General features: G+C 37.8%; 2 protein-coding genes across 3 annotated transcripts in view; one reads left to right on the forward strand and one right to left on the reverse strand.

Annotated features, from left to right (window-relative positions):
• Hwt (SH2 domain-containing adapter heavyweight) overlaps positions 1-19,593 on the forward strand; it is a 251,558-nt gene that overhangs the window by 156,290 nt on the left and 75,675 nt on the right. The window lies entirely within an intron of this gene.
• On the reverse strand, positions 2,660-6,235 carry LOC139987154 (uncharacterized). Of its 2 annotated transcripts, none has more exons than XM_072003113.1 (4): positions 5,900-6,235; positions 4,292-4,514; positions 3,360-3,581; positions 2,660-3,032 (listed from the first exon to the last, which is right to left on the reverse strand). In XM_072003113.1, the coding sequence occupies exons 1-3, from the start codon at positions 6,164-6,166 to the stop codon at positions 3,367-3,369; spliced, it is 705 nt and encodes a 234-aa protein (XP_071859214.1). In that variant the 5' UTR covers positions 6,167-6,235; the 3' UTR covers positions 2,660-3,032; positions 3,360-3,366. The 2 variants fall into 2 exon arrangements, with proteins under 2 accessions (XP_071859214.1, XP_071859206.1); XM_072003105.1 differs by having other exon boundaries at positions 3,323-3,581; positions 5,900-6,225.

A 19,593-nucleotide genomic window follows, 5' to 3' on the forward strand; every position in this document is an offset into this window, starting at 1 on the left:
CTTAAAAAATTTTTAAGCTCAGGATTAATACGAATTAATAAGTTCTCATGAAAACTAATAAATGCTAATTAGTTAATTGAAGAAAACAAAGATCAGATTACAAAAGCTAAATTTGTATTCTCTTTAGTAATAACTGAAGTGATAAATATTATTATTAAATCGAGGTACTTGGTCATATCATACAGTGGTAGCAAAGTGAATGAAGTTGTTTTAAGTGCGCGAAAAAGCTTTTGCGCTGTTTATGACTCTTGGGAATAACATTGCGACCAAGTGGAAAATGTTTTTGGCGTGTTTCGACCTGACCTCGACACGTTTAGTCATCCTTTATCGTTTGTTTCACTGCTAAATATGGAAGTGAACGTGTGAAACTTCAATAAAATTATAACACACTCCGTGCTATCAAGTTTTATAATTAAAATTAGGAGAATTATAAAAGAATAATTTTCTTTCTTTTGTGTTTCCCTAAAAGCATTTTTCTCTGAAAATAATGATGTTGTTTTAAATTAAAAACCATACGTCTGTTAATTTATTTAAATGATACTTTTTCATAAAAATATACAAATATCTTTTCCAGCGAATAGTAATATTTATGTATAATCTTTCTTTTAAATTCAGGCAATATTTTGCTATTGCAACTTCCAACAATTATTTGACGACTGATTCCTTTGGAGATTAATTTGGAGATTCGTGTAAAATTAATTAATAAAATTAATCGAGATAGTAAATAATTTAACAATATATCCAAACAGTTAAAGGACAGTAACGCCCTTTAAAAACCTGATCGCCGTCACCTGTGTCTCTTTTGTGAACGAAACAATCTGGAATCCCTCAAGTGATGTTCATGGGACATCATGATCCGTGGGGTCGGTTTAATGGGTGTCCCTGTGGTGCGGTCACGTGGCCTATATATACATATATCTCTATAGCGTATATAAATGCGGTTATCTACACCATATGGGGTAACATACCATTAATAGTATAGTGCATGATTCAATGACGTCACATTGAATAATTTACATACAAGCTTCAGAATCAACTTAATTGCAAATGGGACAAGAAACTGTTGTTTTGTCTAAAGAAACGTGTTGAGTTTAATATAGTGACCATTAAAATTGAAACTGGTTGAACTTTGTTTCCGAATATGTTTGGTCATATTCCGATACCGTGTGGCCTTCTGAATTGGTTTTACAATTACATCGAATCTCCAAATTAATCTCCAAAGGAATCAGTCGTCAAATAATTCTTGGAAGTTGCAATAGCAAAATATTGCTTGAATTTAAAAGAAACCTTACACATAGATATTACTATTCGCTGGAAGAGATATTTGTATATTTTTGAGAAATTTAAATATGAAAGGGTACGCAGAATACGTATATTCCGCAAGAATATGAAAAATATACAATGTAATATTTAAAGAATGAAACATATCCCTACTTTCCATGCAACAATTTGCACAAATATTCACAGCTTGGCTACAGTAATGAAACTAGCAATAACTCAGTAAGTAGGATCTACCTCGAATATTATATTCGACCTTACCTTAAAAACCCTTCATTACGCTACACATGTCTATAATATACAGAACGTGTTTAGCATATCCCATCTAAATACTAATTACGCAAATGCAAAGCTAGTTTATCAGAAACACGCATCAAACAGCCGAAGCCACATTCATTCATAATCATTTTACGAAACCAAGGGTGACATCAAAAGGCAGGAAAAAAAACGGTATAAAGCAAGAGAGGAAGAAACAGAAAACAAAAAGGGAAGAGAGAAGAGCGTGCAGTAGTTGTCCCTGTGGGATGGTCACGTGGCCTATATACCATGGGAAAGCAGTAGGGGCTCGTCGTTATACGGCAATGGGTAGCACATGACGGTGTCCCATAAATAGTCGGCCGGACGCCGGAATTTCCATTATATCGCGTTCCCGTACGTAGTCTCCATAAACAATATCATCGAAGTCCGCGCCGAAATGGCGTTCCCCATTAGGTGTTTGGCCTGCAATATTTATTACGGACACGGTCATTGTGATACGCGGGATTTATAGCCGGGTTTTGTGCTGAAAATCTGCAGGTCGCTTTGAAATGGCATCAGAGAAGGACAGAGAGAAGCGGAATAGAAGAGAACAGGGACTGAGGTAGAGAGGGAAAGTTGGAAAATAGTTGAACAATTCGAGCTGTTCGCAGGCTGTAGCGTTAAACATAGCGAAATACTCGATCTTCGAGTTTACTAGCGCATTCCAAGCGCTCGATATTTTACACCGTGTTTCCGTATCCATTTTCGTGGCTACAGCGAACGGTAGTTGCAGCGATAGTTCTAATCATGTTCAATTAACGGATTGACCAAAATGCACGTAATACGGCGGTATATTTCAAAGTTACCGTGCAAATGCGTAGATCTGTCGTTCGTGTAAATTGCACGATGTTATTTGTCTATTCCTTCCGTTTACGAGTTCGAAGAATTTTGTTTGAAGAAAATGTAAACATAAATGAGGTTAGTATGACTAATTCAAATAATAATTTCTTCCAACAGAAGATTGTTTACCGTCGATTTATATGTTGCTATTGAACACTAATGATGTTGCTGATCGAATAAAAAAGTCATAGATTATAGATTGTATATAATAGGGAAATACAGTATAATTTTTAAACATCACCTCTAAAATGCTGTGTGAATTTGTTAATAGTAAAAAATTCGGAATATTATTTTCGTCCAATTAAAAATTTTTTTTTATTTAATCTGTTTATATTCTAGAATTTATATGACGTGCGCTATATCGTTATTCGATTACGAAATATTCAACGCAGTATCTTATTTCCCCACGGAATACATCGTTTATGACAGTTTTATTGGTGATTCGCGTCATGGCTGAAACTCCAGCCGCAATGATATAGCCAAGTATTTCAAGATACCATTTCGACCGCAGGTGTTGATGCTCTTGGCTCAGTTGGTTGTTACCCGAATATTTCATGAGCTGAACGAGTAAATTCTGCGTCACCCTTCTTGAATCATTCATTCTCCGGGAGTGCCGTCTGTAAATTTATATCGCGCAATTACAAATCTAAAATTATTATTCTTATTTGTATTAGTTGCTATTCTATACGATTTGATTCTTATAAACAAGTATCTCGCACATAAAAATTATGCAGAATTATTCTATTATTCGTACTATGAATTTACACACGATCAAATGTCTTTTGTTAATTTCGGTTGGCCTTGGATATCATTACAATTAACTTCTTAATGCCATCAACGCGAAGAAAGTTCAATCCCTTCCACGAAATATCAGTCGATTAGTAAGAAAATTAAATTATCAACGCACTAAGTATATTGAGACGCAGTGTTGCGTGCAAATTTACGGCTTGTTTAACAGTCTCCGTGATCTACCATCCGAATTCTGCCTTGATTAATGTATGCTCCCATTTTGGACCTGAGCTCCTTCAAGATCGGCAAAGGCAGGCTTCTCTCCCGGGACCAAATCATGACGAACTTGTATCCCTGGTGATGTGTCGACTCGTAACAGACCAGCATCCCAAGAACTGTATCGTACTTTACGAAGGCTATTACGTGACGAAAAGGCCCTGGGAATAGAAAATTTGGAAAATTTTTAACAGATTTAATGCCAGCCTGATTATCGAACCATAAACAGAAAGCAAAGTTATTTGCTTGCGAGATAAAAACGAAAGAAAAAAAAAAAAGAATATAAAGGATCGAACAGGTTAATGTTACGGGTTATGAAGCTATTAACAGATCGAACGCCTACCAACGTGTTTAGCGACGACATTCCGATAACACGCCATTGAAAATATTAGTTTTATCGATTCACGTGTCAAGGTTCGCAGAGGTCTAGGCTGTCTTTATGAAAAATATTTTCTTTAAAGTTAATCCCACTCGTTTGCTCCAGTATAGAACACTTTGAGTAAGCTCGCGAACGATCAAGGTACGGTTATTTTAAACTTCAGGGTTCTTTAACATTTTAAAGTCGGAGAATTTAGAATCAATTTATTTTATTTTATTAGAATTATAAAAAGTTGGAGAATTTAAGATCGATTATTTTATCTTTCACCGGATAATGCTTAATATGAGAATTGTCACGACTAATTAGCATGAAAAGTTATAGAAATTTTACGAATATTTTATAATTTTTCATTGAAATTTTACAGAATCATAATGGTGTATTTTTCAGGACTGGAAGGATTTTGTTTTTTTCTTCCATCAAATATTTTTTCATTTCCATTCCATTCGTACAAATTTTATATTGAGTAATTGTAATAGTAAATAAAATATTTACCTAATCTCTTTTTCGATCCTTGAAGCTGCCAGGTTGCAACGATATCATTCCCATTGACGTCTCCATCGATCTTAAAAACGATAGGAATATCGTTCTTATAACTCAGCGCAGTGAATTTCACCGTAAACGCGTTGGGCGACGTCTGCCTGACCAGGAACCGTCCGCATCTACTTAGGCTTACATTTATCGGCGTGCCAGCAGCGAAATACCAATCTCCTGCAAACTAAAGTAGAAATTCCACATTTTTTCTCTCTCAGCCTATAATCTCTCGATAATTCGTTTATCAACAATTATCGTTTGACCGTGTTTTTATTTTTTTATTTTTTTATTTTTTTTATAGAAACATTTTATTTTATCTTGGATCTGTTTGCCATGCGACAGTGCGCGTAAATTCGAATTAGATTCGTGCGTATGCAATATGCATACAGGTCTGAAAATTAATGCGTACGATTATGCGTAATGATCCAATATTGACAAATATCGCCTGCAGTGAGTGTAAGCTCACGATCCATTGAACTAACGTTTCCAAATTTACGGATGTCGACATAGATGTGTCATGTTCATGGTTATCATACGAAACGTAACTCGGTATCATTTGTCAAGTTTCAAATGAACGGGTCTTATGGATACGATTATGCGAACACGAGCCTGTTTTGTTTATATGTACGTTCGCAAACATGTTATTTAAAATAATCGAAGGATCGTGTAATCGAACAATGCGATCGATATTGCAGAGGTCATTAAGTTTGTGGTTTTGATATTTACCGTGCAGATGTTTAATAATTAGCAGTTTGTGATGTGTTGGTACATGTTTCCTTTACCTGCGTTAAATGGAGATTTCTAGAGTGTGCGAACGAATTGTGGAAATAATAGCCAGATCTTGATGAGAATAAAATATGAAATTTTGATAAATCTCGTATGATTGCAATATTAGATATTGTTATATTTATGAAAACTACAAATCTGCTTGCGATTTTTATTTTCAATTGTAACAATAAAACGAAAAAACATGAATTTTTTGTCTTGTGGTAATTAGCATCAAAGAATTGTTAATGCTTTATCAATTTTATAATTCCATTATACATGGTATTCTTAAATTGGTAGTGGAACATGAACGGAGGGAAACCTACATGGAAAAGTAAGTTGAAAATGGAGGGTGATATTTTTTCATATACAGCAAAATACAAGTTTCAGATATAAGCTTTATTTTCAAATAAATCGATATTGAAAATCGACAAACACGTATGCTTTTACATGTTATATCAAACTTTTAACGTTACATATTAAAGAATGAATAACGAAATAGATATTAATTTTATCTTATCATTATTAGAATTAGATAAATGCAACAAAAATTAAATTATAAAAAAGTACAATCAACACTTGACGAACTTTTAACATCAATTTATCTGAAAATAAAGCTTCATGTAAAAATATCTTCTTCTACACTTTCAACATATTTCTCCACATTGTACCTTCTTTTTTAATTATACGATATATCAATTCGAAAACACACTGGCTTCTGTATCACACTGTTCACTTCAACGTCTCATCAACATATTATTTTCTACTTAAATCAACATCAAATCGATGCAAACATAGCACTACCTGACTCAAGTCCAGCGGCTGTCCAATATCCGGGGAGCAGGACGCACAATAGGATATCAAACACATCGTGCAAATCAGCATCGGAAGTATATCACGGGCGTGGAACATTTTCAATTCGGCTCGAAGGGATTCACACGCGGCTGTGTCTCCACACGAACTGTTTCGAGTATATTGAAACCGTAAACGCGGATTCTGACGGGATTTCAGTTCGTTATCTACAACGTATTGCTCATGGGGGGTTTGTCGACGTCGAACGCATACAAACATATATCGGCGTGCAGTCTGTAAACGCGTGCTCGTGCTTAAATACCCGTGACCGAACTGTTTACCGACCCTCCTATTTATGTACACGTGTCTCTGCAAAGCAGATTTGTCTTCTCTCTGTTTCGGCTGCGCGACTTCTTGAGAATTGCGGTGCGAAATCGAGCTGTTTGCACTGATGGAATTTAATTCACTGCTGGAAACTGGGCGTTGGGGAATCGGCGAATGCAATTGAAACGGCTAGTGTGTGTGTGCGTATAGGTACAGGAAGTATAAATGGAGATGATGGACGATTCTGAGCGTGCTACAGTTTGTTGTTTGCATAGGATGATGATGTGAATTGTCTGTGGGATATTTGGAGTATGATCGAATATATTAATATTTTATTTAGTGATGGTTTATAAAAAAACATTTTAATCGAAAATATAAATTGGAAAGGAATTATTATTTACTTCTGCTGATAGTACTAAGTAACTTTATGTAAGAAACTTTAGTAAGAAACTTTATGACTCTGGAGCGAGCTGTGTGCATTATCATTGAATAATTCATATTTTATCTAGTAACGTTATTATGGAAACATCATTTGGGTCCAACAAATAAATTGTAAAAGAATTATTATTTTTATCGATGATAATAATTATTGAAAATTTCTATCATATTTACAGTAAACATATGTTTTGTACAGTAAATAAGTCTTGTTATAATTATAGATTGACGACTTCCACTTCGATACAACTTGATAAGACAGTTAAATTTTATTCAAGCTTGGAATTTTGTCAGATAAATTGGAAAGTCAGTTATCGTAATTCCAGTGACAGATTAGTTGGATGAAAGCAATAACTTTCGATATTCATAATTCAAGCATTCAAACTTGTTAAGTTAAGCCTTTAATCTCTGTTTGTGAGATGATTCTGCAAGATCTTCAGTCTCATTGTATACAGAGAAATGCACAAACCACATTTATTTCCGCTCGAGTAACTGTTTACAGTTTCTACGAAAGTCATAACTGCGTCCGTTTACCAACGATAATGCGGATTTATGAGGGGTACGCGGTAAACCCCAACCATCGACGATGAACGTTGGGTTATCGGCAATCCGGCCTCGATAAGTGTTTATCTAACTCGGCAGAAGACCGTAAACTGATATAAATGTAGCTAAGATTAATAGTCGATACTATTGTGATATTTCTGGCAATGATAGTGAAGAGATTAATTCATTTAACGATATTCCTACGCTTTTACCATTTGACTCGTGTAATTGTTAAAAATATTTTTAACCATTAATTATTTTTAATTATTAATGTTAAATACTTTCATATCGTGCTTAGACAGTTAAAATGATTGTTGATATTTGGTTATAACATTAATCGCCTTGCACAATCTCTGAATCATTGAATCCACGGTTCGATGATCGAATCGCAAGAATTTCTATTTTCCAGTGATTTTAAAAATTATAAATTAAAGCAGTTATTTAAAAATAATGAAAAGATTATTTCGAGAAGTAAGTCGCGTAACTGCCAAATTTCTGAATAAAGAATTACTTGAGATTCTCACTGGAATGCTCGTCAAATCTTCAGATACTGGTAAACTTAATCTCGGCGTTCATGGAATCCCCGTGTCGTCGAAGTTTATTGAATCGTTCTGTCGGTCTTTTGTTTCCGGCACGCGATCTTTCTTCGAGGGGCTGTTCAAGCGGACAGCGTTACGGTCCAGTTTAATTTATTTGCCGTCATTATTACGTCGTGATTAAACCGGCCGTCTCGATTGTCCGGGGGGGATTCCTCTCTACGGGGGTCTAACTTTCAGTTTAATTAAAAAAACGTGATCACCGTTTTCAGAAGTCCCCTGGTTATTCCCTTAGCCGCATGCTCTTTGTACCTCGCAGGAATCCCTTTCGTGGCTTCCCGGATATTTCCAGCAATCAACTGAAAACGTTTTCCTATTCTCGCCAATTTGTTTTCATTCGTCGAACGGTCTTAAATTAAGGGAAACCGAAATGTTTGCTGAACGAGCGACTGCGCTCGTAAAATGAGAGCTTTATGGGCGCAGCGAGTTTATCGGTATTTGTACATGTACATAATACGTTTCTTTGGGAGAATCTAAATAAAATTGACTACTGTTATCGGGTATCGTATTATACGAATATTATGTACTATGAAATTCCAGCTAATTTTATATTCGAAGGCATTTCGATTCTAAGATGATTTGTGATAACATTAAACTTTAGATTTCGAATTTTAAACAACATTTTTGAGATTCTAAATTTTCAAGTTGGAAATATTGGATCTAAATTTCTATCAGCGCTTTCTGTAGCTTTGTATACTTTTATTACAGTTTTAATTTATTTACATTTTATTACAAATTACGTAGCTATCTTAGCTACAGAAAGAAAAGAATCTAACTATAAATGTAGTCAGTGTATTATTGTGCCTTCTCGTGAGACGAATCGAAACAATGTGTTCACATTGGAACATTAACTTTAGGTCTAGTCAAGCATTGCCTGATAGCGAGTTGGTTTATCAAACGTCGTGATACTCAAACGTCTCTTTTGAAATATACACACGCCAGAAATGTGATATACGTGTTGAAACGAGAGAAGATTCGGTCTCCGCTAGGAAGATATATTTTCACAGCGAAGTCGTAGAGGTTTCTAACAAGGTGACCGCAATCTAGTCAGTACAGCACCCAATTAGCGATGACCCGAACCGGCTCAATTCCAGTGGCCCTTAAAACTATGAAATTAGTTCTCTCGGACTGAGCACGGCCTTTCCCTTGGAATCACCCTTTTCCATCTCTCCCCTCCTTTCTCTTCTCTTTCCTTTCCCTCTCTTTACGTTTTCTCACGAAAGCGTCACGGAAGCTAGAACAAAGATGTTGATGACGCTCAGCAGAGTAACTTGTTGTTGTTGAGACAAGGCAATTGTAAGAATTGAAACAACAGTGAGTGTGAGAATGATGAAATTTGACGAACGTCGTGCATTACTTAGAAGTGAGAGATCTCTACGCTTTTGCGAATAATTAGAGAAGCACAATTGAATAAGGTTATAAGAAGATGGAAAATGTACTTGGGAAATTAGATACAGAATGAGCTTCTCTTTTTTAACAGTTTCCCATTCACAGTAAATAAAGAAATAAATAACTCGCAGAAAATTAAATTTATTAAATTCCATGAGTCTTCTTTATCTTTAATCTTTTAAATTGAAATTAAAAAGAAGAAAGAAGGTAATTTCTTTCAACACACAGCTACTAACGAGATAAATAAAATAGCTACATGGAAACTACTACGTACAATTGCAAAACCATTTCCACCCTGTTGGCCGGGGTATAAAGGAATTCCACGATGAAAAGAGTCGTTGTTAGGATGAACATCTCTGAGCGTTGTCGGTGGGTTGTTTGAAGTGCGGAACTTTTACGAATACCTCGCGTGGTCGTAGAAATTTTACGGTACAATGAAATCGTGGAAAGACGAAGGGAAACGTTGGGAGAGATTACGGATGAGACAAATCAGAGAGAAGAAGAAGATGTAAACGGTGATTAATGTGCCAGACTGTTCTGAATAATTGCTTAATTAAATTCATGTATCATGCGGTATTACAGGACGCGCGTTACGATTCAGCCCTTTGTAACGACCCTTTTGATGCGAATTTCCTATCTCGACGGTATCTCGTGCCTCCCTTCGAACCAGTTATTGTGGTCCGAATTCTGACTTATTGATATTGATCAAGAATGCAAAAGCATATCGATTAATTTTTTGATACGATCAAATTAGGAGAAGATAGATGATATTACATGTATTAGGAGAATAAATATAGTTTTATAAAAAGAAAAAACTAAGTTATGGCAATTCTAAGAGACAATTACAATTTTCAAAATATTTATGGGAAACGTGTTTAATCTTAGCGTCAAATAGAAAGAGAATTTTATTTAAATGGGACTGATCGACATTATTTTGAATTTTCAAATTATTTTCCTCTACCAAAAAAGATACCACCACCTATACTTTTCATATATATGTTTGATTACTTTAACGCAATCGTCGGAACGTTCATAATTCATACGAAATCTAAATCACGTCGAAGCATAAACAGAACGCATAGGTTACAAGATAGTCACACTTAACACGGTGGTGGTTTCGGTCGACAAACTGGCGATATTGAGATCCAGGCACACCGTCTTCCGCAACCGTAATACCCTCGAAGCATTTGAATCAATTACTGCCTCGGGGTTCTTAGGCGCCCCTATCCCGCATTACAAACGGGTAGTCCGGCGCAAACTGAATTAATTAAGTGTCCGTAGGTACGAAACGAAGCCGACATTGGCCCGTACACCGTCTACGGGATATTCGCGGACCCGTTACGATCCGTTTTGCGACGGTTCTCGCGCTTAGAGAACCCGAGCAACCCTGGCCAGCATCCGCGAAGATCGCTTGATCGGACCGCTTAATTGTTACCGTCGACCCTGTGTCGCGGCTTTCGAATTGCCGGGTCGATAACGTCGTTATCGTCCAGCACGCGATTATCCTTGCCATGGCGCCGCAAACCCGCAGGACATACCCGTAGGGACGCGAATCTAGGGGTAGAGTTTGATCGGTACGTATCTACTAGATCCTCATACCCTGACTTTTCGATACCAACGAGTTAGATGGAGCAGTTGTCTGAAAGGAGACCTGGGCGCTCTTGCAGATTTAATTCCTTAAATTTTGTTATATCTAACCGGTCAAAAATGCATAATCTTTACAAATTATTAGTGACAGCTGATTGCTGTGTAGCGGCACATGAGCTAGAGGGCAATTTGAATTATGTTGTTGTTTTGCCTCGGAGTATCAATATCGTTAGGAAACACGTAATGTAATAATAAATAAACTTCGGGTAAAACAATGTCGCCGCTACGTGCAACCGTCGAACGAAGACGAATTTGAATTTTCCGATTCTCCCCCGACCAGTATAAATAAACGGACGCAACCGAAAGGAGTATAGTTATCTAACAGTTATCGATCAGTATCTACGAGTATCTATCGAGCATTTATCAACGATCTTATTTTGCGATTTATACAGTGTACGAGTTTCCCAGCGAATATTGTCTGTATAATAATTTATTTAATTATTTTAGATATATTCGACGGTTTCAACAACGAGCAATAACGTCTAATAAATCTCACGATCAAACATCCTTTACACAAGTCCTCTACAGCTGTATTCAATATAAAATTATAAAATTGTCAAAGTTTTATGCAATCGAAGTTTATAACCCAGAACTTGCCGATTCACTGATGTAATTACTTGGTAAATTATTATGTGAGAGGGTGTTAATCTTGGGCAGTTAATTTCCGGAGGGTTCGTTGAAGAATTTGAAATTTTGACGAGAATTTTCTGGAGAGTTTGTTTGATAGGAAATTGGAGTTATGTGAAGAGGTTGGGTAAAAGACGATGTAGGTTGAAAAATGTTTGAAAGCGTGGAAGTTGAGAAGTCCTGATTTGATTGCGAATGGAAAATATTCGAGTAAGAGTTTCAATGATAGGAAAATTGACTTTCTTTTTTTTTCATTACTCTACCTCTTTTAACGTGCCTCTTATATACGTATCTTCTTCTCTTTTCGTATTTTCTTCTGAAAGCTTTAAATAGTCATGTCATCTTTGCTATACCTTTATACATATTGTATGTAATTCTGTTTCGATTAAGTGTCCGCTGTTACTTCTTTTTTATCTTCTGTCTTAAATTCTTCTTTATTGCACCCGAAGTTCGTATTTTCTCTCCTATCCTTTCTAATTCCTTACAAATAAAATAAAAATTGAAATAAATTGGAAAAATATACAGACAAAATTTGTCTATTATTTCCTTAGTTCTCTTTATCCATTATCCTCTGATATCCAATAAAGTATCTTCCTATTAATACAATCGCTGCTTCTACACATTTTTTTCTATGTTCCATTTCTCACTCGCTCCCACATATTTAAGCCAAGTCCCCCATAGAGATTTACATTTGCAAGCAATAATATCTTGCAAAGGCTAACTTCAAACAAAGTCGTACACACTTAAACATACCTTTTACTGTCCTTTTGCCTCATACTAAGGTACCTCTCATAGCATGACTTTTCAATAAACATGGAGGCAACAGACGGGAAGAAAGCGTTCTCAAACAGAAAGGTCAAACGCAAAAGCAATATCATGAGAGTTGAATATTCGACGATACACAAAGCGACATACCTATACATGTATACATATCCAACTGAATTGTCGTATTCTGTATGCACGAAACAAACAGCGAGCGTTTGCGGAGACTACCATTTTCAGTTTTCCTTATCTCTGACGTCACGTCATGGTAGAACGATTAAACTTTTCCCCAGGTCCGACTACCACGTTACTTCCTTCCAGCGTGGACAATAGCTTCGTCGCGAGGGGAACTTTCAACAATGCGCTATTTACATTTTCAACCGGAACTTTCTGGTGATCGGACTTCGTCGTTTCTTCGTCGCGAACATCCAAGTCGATGGTTGAACTCGTCGAGAATCTCGAACTAATGAACCTGCAAGGCAACCGATATTGGCACGCCACGCGTAACAAATAGCCCTGTCGGATAAATAAATTTAGCGAGATGAATGTTGGATCCTGGCCAGGCTGCTTTGTAAAGTTCGAAGTCATCGCGCTTCGCAAGCTCCCTCGTAATGATTTATTTTGCCGGCCGGTTGCGTATTTTATCTTGCTTGACAGTGGTTAGAGGAGGGCTAGCTGGTGGTATTATGCAGACATTTTTATTCTCCCAAATAGGGGAAACGGGATAATCTATATTTCATCGGTTGATTTTCGGGCCGGGTTATTAATTTCTTTCAGCTTCTCTTAAACTTCTTATTTAAGATTTCATCCAAATATTAATTCCTTTTAATTTCACTTCAATTTCATACTTAGAGTTAAGAGAAGAATTTCGAATTCTTCCTTAGTGTATGATGTTTTATTCTTAGGATTTTTATAAATATGATGTGTGTAAAGTGTACTAAGTTTCTTCATAAAGGTGTAGCTTCATGTACGTTGTATCTTTTGGATCTTATATTTCATCTTAAACGAGAATAATATTGCCTTTACATATGTATGTGGAACGTGCGCGTGCACTTTTTTTTTCCACTTCTTGTATTATCATTCTTGCGCATTACCATTGCTATCGTCATAAATCATATCCCGGTATAAAAGTAACTGCATTAAATCATATTTCTTACGAGGTACTTCATTTTTTGTAAGTACCTTCTTTTTATATCCTTTCTGTAAAATATATGTAAATCTTCTTCGTCTATACTTTTCATTAGTTATTTATTGTTTAATTACATAAAATTAACGTTTTAAAGTACAAGGGCAGAGGTTTAAGAAATAATTAGAAATAACAGTAAATTCTGACAATTTATAAGACATCACAATAATATTAAAGTCATTAAAAGTTCCATAAGAAAATCACACTTCGAAACCTAATCGGAACTCGTTCTCACATAAAACCTTCCCCCATTATTAAAATTTCGCTTTCACGCGTATCTGTCTGTCGCTTGAAGCAGCGGTAACCTGTCCCGTGTAAACAGTTCAGTCTCCCATTTCCCATATTCATTAGAACATCGTTTCGTCATTACGATCTCTATGAATCCGACGATTTACGCGTAATTTACGTACTCCAATTATTATCCGGTGAAGGTTAGTACCCTCTCGTTCGAGGTAGCGTCTATCCACCGCCATAAAACTCACGGCACAGGGTATTCTGCGCCCCTCTACGAAAACAGGCTGCCGTACTAGCATAAGAGGAAGGTGCCTTTCATCGAAATCGGCTTTGCACGGTTTAATCTGCGAGCAGCCTCTTTCGCTAGCTCCCGTAATAATTCAGTGAAAAATTCATTGGCAACGAGTCTTATGCTATGGTCGCCTTTATACTTGGACATGATCAACGTCAAGGATTGAAAGACTATCTGAATATCGTATGAAATAATCAACGATAAGTAGTGTTATTCATAAGCATTACAGTTTCTCTTACGTTACTTCTTGTAATTTTGAGTAATTTCTCTTTAGCAAGCGCATTCTTGGTATCGATTACCTGAAGAAAAATATTTGCTTTATTCTTTCGGTCGAATGGAACGACGGTTTCGATTTAGAATTGGTTGCATTGAACTAAATACAGAAACATTGGAAATGTGATTTGTGACTGTTGAAGTGGTCACCACTTCTAAGAAGTGGTCTTTTTAGTTTTCTCAAGCACTGAAGCCATCAACAGCGTATAGACAAAAGACTGGGACGAAGGCAGACCGTAAACAGTAGACAGGCGACGATGGCTTCAGGGCTTTCAGTCATATGGTAACACTGCTAGCGTGCGGATCTGGACCAGCTCAAATTATATTCCTACTTGTATTTACACTTCTATATTAAAATATATTTTCTACTTTACAATTTATCCACGCGTTCCTCTGTTCACGCATCAAATAACCTCAACAGTGACCTTTATACATCCGTAGCCACCCAAATTTTCATGTGGCATCATTCATCCCAAACCTTCACATGCATTCCCAAGTCTTCCTTCATCAATTAACCATATACTCTATCATCGACAGTATCTCGATCTTCAGTTACATACTATTCCTAACTAAATCACTCAGGCCACACGCCCTGCAGGTACATAACACAGACATGCATACGTGTATTTAAGTTCTATCCAACCCGTATTCAACGCAACATTCATCTATGAAAGCTGAATTATTGCAGCATATGCAGTCTGCGTGGAGATTAAACCACGCGAGTAGGTGGATTCTGCGGGTAGATAAGCGTTAGAGGGGCTCGTAATCGAATGGAAACAACGCGTATACACGCAGAAGGAAGGACCAGGAGCTGGTCACCTAGGGTTCCCGTTAAAGAGGGAACCGTCGAAAACTGATGGCAGTGCGGTTGGCCGCAGTGCCGGTGTTAGGCAGTTCATGTTGCGGTAGCGTTTCGAAAAGTTGCAGGGCTGGAAGGGTACGCGCGTATCGTCGTTAGCCTGATCCGTGTCGCTGCGGATTTGTACGTCAAAATTCGTTCGTGCCGCGTGGCACGTCTCGTTAATTATGCACGTATGCGAGCGTGATACGCGCCGATCCTGGAAAAGCCCCGGTAACAAGCTTGATGCCAAGCGTAACTGAAGCAAGTGAAGTCTGGGGACGTGGAAATCAATGCCCGACGCATCCACGTCCATTTTGATGAGATTCCGTTTCATCAGGGAGACTCGTGTGCGCTCCGTTCTCTCGCTCTTCTCTTCTCATCTCGCTTGGTTGTTATAACGCGATCTCTATATCCGCGACGTGCGTGTATAGAAGTTAACGAGTCAAAAGAGGACGAGTTTGGCGGGTCCATTAGCATCGACGTACACGTTGATTAATTTTGAGAAACGGGGGATGGAGGTCGATTTGGTAGATTCTGTCGATGCGTGGTGAAGAATTAAGCGAATGTAGGCTTATGGTCGAAGAGGCAAATATATTTTGCATTATAATTTGATTGGTTATGGTTTAGTGGATTCGTGGTTGGCTACTGTGAGTGTTTGTTCAGTTTCCTGTGGCGGGATGGTGACTGTACCGGTGTTTTCCATGAACATGTAATCGTGGAATATCGGTTGGATGATCGCTTAAATATGAGGGAACTGGAAATAAAAACGGTGATATTAAAGAAGATACACATGCAATGATCGATATAAATTTAGCAAGTATAATGTAAACAAAATTTTGTGGTATAAAAATAAATAAACGGTGAGAATGATATTTATGGTTTTAGAATGAAATGAAATGCGACGAAAGCGAGAAAGATCTTTTCATGGGGGAGACGGTGACGCGTCACCTGCAGCTGCTTCGAACATTTTCTCTATCCGGAGCTTTAAAAATACCACTCGTTTGCACGTAATCCTTATGAAAGCCCCGTAATTTCGTAGCCTCGAACTTCACGTTGGCCGCGACCATTCGTCATACTTACCGATCCCAAATTGGTCCTGTACAGCGGACTGGATAGAAAATATCACTGTAATCCCTACGGATTTGTGAACATTTTTTGGTCCTATGCGTGCAAGCTTCAGAAATAATGTCTCCATTTATTTGTCATAATCGATCCATTTCCTTATGCAATGATACGTGTATGTATGTACACAGTATTAAAAGTGATATTATACTATGTTCGACTTTATGTAGTTTTAAAATTGCTGTTTTATTAAGTTTCATGATAAAATACTTAGAAACAAAGAATATTTTGTCAGCATAATCTTATCACGTTATTTTAGTATTGTTTAAATATTTATCATAAATATTAAATACAATATTAAATATAAAAGATGTCCAAATTATTTGTTTGACTAATTTCTCAGAGTTCCCTCGCAAGAAGGTACTCTCATTTCCCCACCTTTGTGGCCTGATCTTCTAAGAACGCTGTTCCTTAATCTTTAGGATAACACAACGCGGGTTTGCGTGCTATCTCTGATCTCTCTCGCGCATTTCCCCAACGATCTCCCTATGGCTTACGATAACTCCGTGACTTCACATTACGAATTATCGTTAGATATTTGAATCGCTTAATTGTGAGAAACAAAGTTTTCAATTGGCTTTGATACTTATCGTCCCGTTATTAAAAATAATTTTTATCGCTTCCGATAGTCAGCCCTATCCTTTCGAAAGGGTTGAAAACACATCGTTATTAACATACAGGATATAGTAGACTTCCGTTTATAGCAATTTATTTGAAGATAAGCGGTTCATATAACAGAAATTCAGTGATTCTTTCCATTACCTACGATTTATATAATAGAAATTCACGTTCACGAGGTTTGTTGAATCAGATGCTGAAATTTCGTTAAAAACAGATACACGTCTTCTGTATATAGAACATTTATCAAAAATCCTTTTAAATTCCATAGCATTTCATACGAATCATAAATTCCTCCAACTTGCCATTTTTTCAAAGAAAACACGCACGTTACGTAATCGCGCTAAAATGCAACTTGAGCGACGAAAGCCGCGAAGTTCGAATGCCTGGAGGTGGATTTTATTCCCTCGATTGAATTCTAGAGCGCTTGGTGTTAGTTGCCAGCTCTCGCCTAGTCTCGAGTCATGGAATCGATGTGGACAGGAAAGTATCGGTGAGACGTATCGAAAATTGAATCGTACTGCTTTCGAACTCCCCTCGATGCACGTATTGCGAGTGGCAGCGCATGTCGAATGATTTTTCGGTAAATCCAATGTGGAACTCTGGACGTGTCATTCTGGTAATTAGATCGTATCGACGTAAATACACGCGTGTTCCTACGGCAAGCAAATCGTCCAGGCTCTTTAACCACCCTCTTTCGTTGCCACGTAGCGAGAGCCGCAACGTTGGCGAATTAATTAACGAGCCAGCCGCATTAATGATGTAACGTCAGGATTTACGGTACATCCGGCATCGAGGGGATCGATTTCCCTCTTTCCCGACTCTTTCTATCATCTCTCTCTTCTCCACGTCTTCTCATCTGGTTGCAGGATGAGAACGTGGAAGAACTCGGTTCGAAATTGCGATGCATTGTTCGCGTCCGCGGTTCCATTTCGCTATCAATCGCGGGCTAAACGGGTACAATGACGGTAATGGCGTCGAATAAGTCGACGGTGACTCGAGACTAATGTCGGTTGATGCATGGCACCGTTTCTGCCTGGTAATAATCTCGCGGCTGAAATGTATAATTACTTTGGAAAAATGGACGCCCCCGTTTGCCTGAGAGCATCGCGTTTGTTTCAGAATAACGAGATTAATTTCGCCCTCTTGAATACTTCCGCTCGCGGGGTACGGCCGACGCGAAAATGAATTCTCCGGTATTTATAAATGCTTAATTTGTTAGGGCGAACAGTGTTTTATTATTTTATTCTTTTGTTGGATTTCTTTATATAACGTTATTATCTTCCCTTGTATAAGTGCGTTCATTTCGAATAATTTCTTCTACGTTATGGATGATTAACAGATGAGGAGATTAGTCTGTTTAGGTTTTGGGTTATTCCTACAATTTTCTGATCATTAAGTAAATAAGAATCACATTGTGGAGGAACGAAAAGAATAAATTTATATTGCATATGTGTATGATTTTGTGACTATCGCTATATGAAAATAATATCGCAATATTCAGGTTCCAAAAGGAATGAGAGAGGTAATATTCGTAAAATTTGTAAATGCTGTTTACAAATGTCCTAATGAATACTTCCGTGAGCCTATATCCTTTCCCTTGTACAAACAGACCATATTGCTATATTACCCTCTTCTGTCCATCATATATTTAACCCATCGATCTAATCACGTTACACTGCACCATTTCCTCCACTCTGGTCCCAACTCCTCCATTAAACACCGTCCCAATTCAAATCCCCCGTACATTTGTTCCCTTTACTCTCTCATTGGGCCATTCATAATCTGGTGCAAAACTGGCAGCAACGTTCAACCAGACGATTCTTGAATCCGTACCATCTCTCTCTCTCTCTCTTAGCTGTCGGTAATTAGCAATCGCGCGGCACCCTTTTCATCATCTCTTGCGTCACGTAACATTACTCGTCGGAGCCGGCATTAAATGTACCGCGAGTTATTAACGACGTTTGGCTTCCTTGGGCCCAATTTTGCGTGTTTCCGCCTAAAGCAGATTCCACACGGCGCGTCGAGAAAGAGAGAAGGGTTGAAAGCGTGTTCGACGAACTGCGAACGAACGATAACGCGAGCGGGCCACCTGCGTCTCGCACGACTTCGCAGAAGTCGGCGACGTTTGGGGGACGACCCTTTTAAGTGGCGACAAAGGTACTGCGTTTCCAGCCCTCGCAAGACCCACCCTTACGTAATATCTTGCCGGTAGTCGGATCGCGGGCTACCCTCCTTTTTTCCGGCTCCTTCCCTCTCTTCCTTCTCTTTCCCACCCCTATTACCCTCCCCTCTCTTGTCCCCTAGGTTCTTTGTTTCTTCGCCGAAGGATATTTTCAAGGGTTCAGTGCGCGTTAATGGACGATTTAGCGTTGCGAGGTCTGTCGTGACCGAGAAGGGCGACGAAGGTAAGAGAGCTTGTCCTTTCTCGCGGATTTCTGCTGTTCACTCGCGTGTACCGGAGAAAGGATAGGTTTATCGTTAATACCTCACGCGCTTACGTTAAGGATGGAGGATAGACGGTGAACGAGTTCGTGTAAAAAGCTGTATGAAAGAGCGAAGATGGAGGAGGATAAAAATGGAAATGAGTGGGGTGATTACCAGTTTTAGTCCCTTTAATGGATTCATTAGAAAGGTTATTTAGATGTGTACTCGATGGAGGATGAATATAATATTTTTATTTGAGAAAATGTAATGTAACATGATGAGTGTAATGGAAACCATTCCAAACCAAAAGTGTTATCGTCTAAACCTAAATTTTTTATTTCTTATTCGATTTACATCACGAATTGTCAATATACAGCGGCTACAAGAAAT

This window comes from Bombus fervidus, chromosome 1 (assembly GCF_041682495.2).
Source record: "Bombus fervidus isolate BK054 chromosome 1, iyBomFerv1, whole genome shotgun sequence".
Classification (NCBI taxonomy): domain Eukaryota; kingdom Metazoa; phylum Arthropoda; class Insecta; order Hymenoptera; family Apidae; genus Bombus; species Bombus fervidus.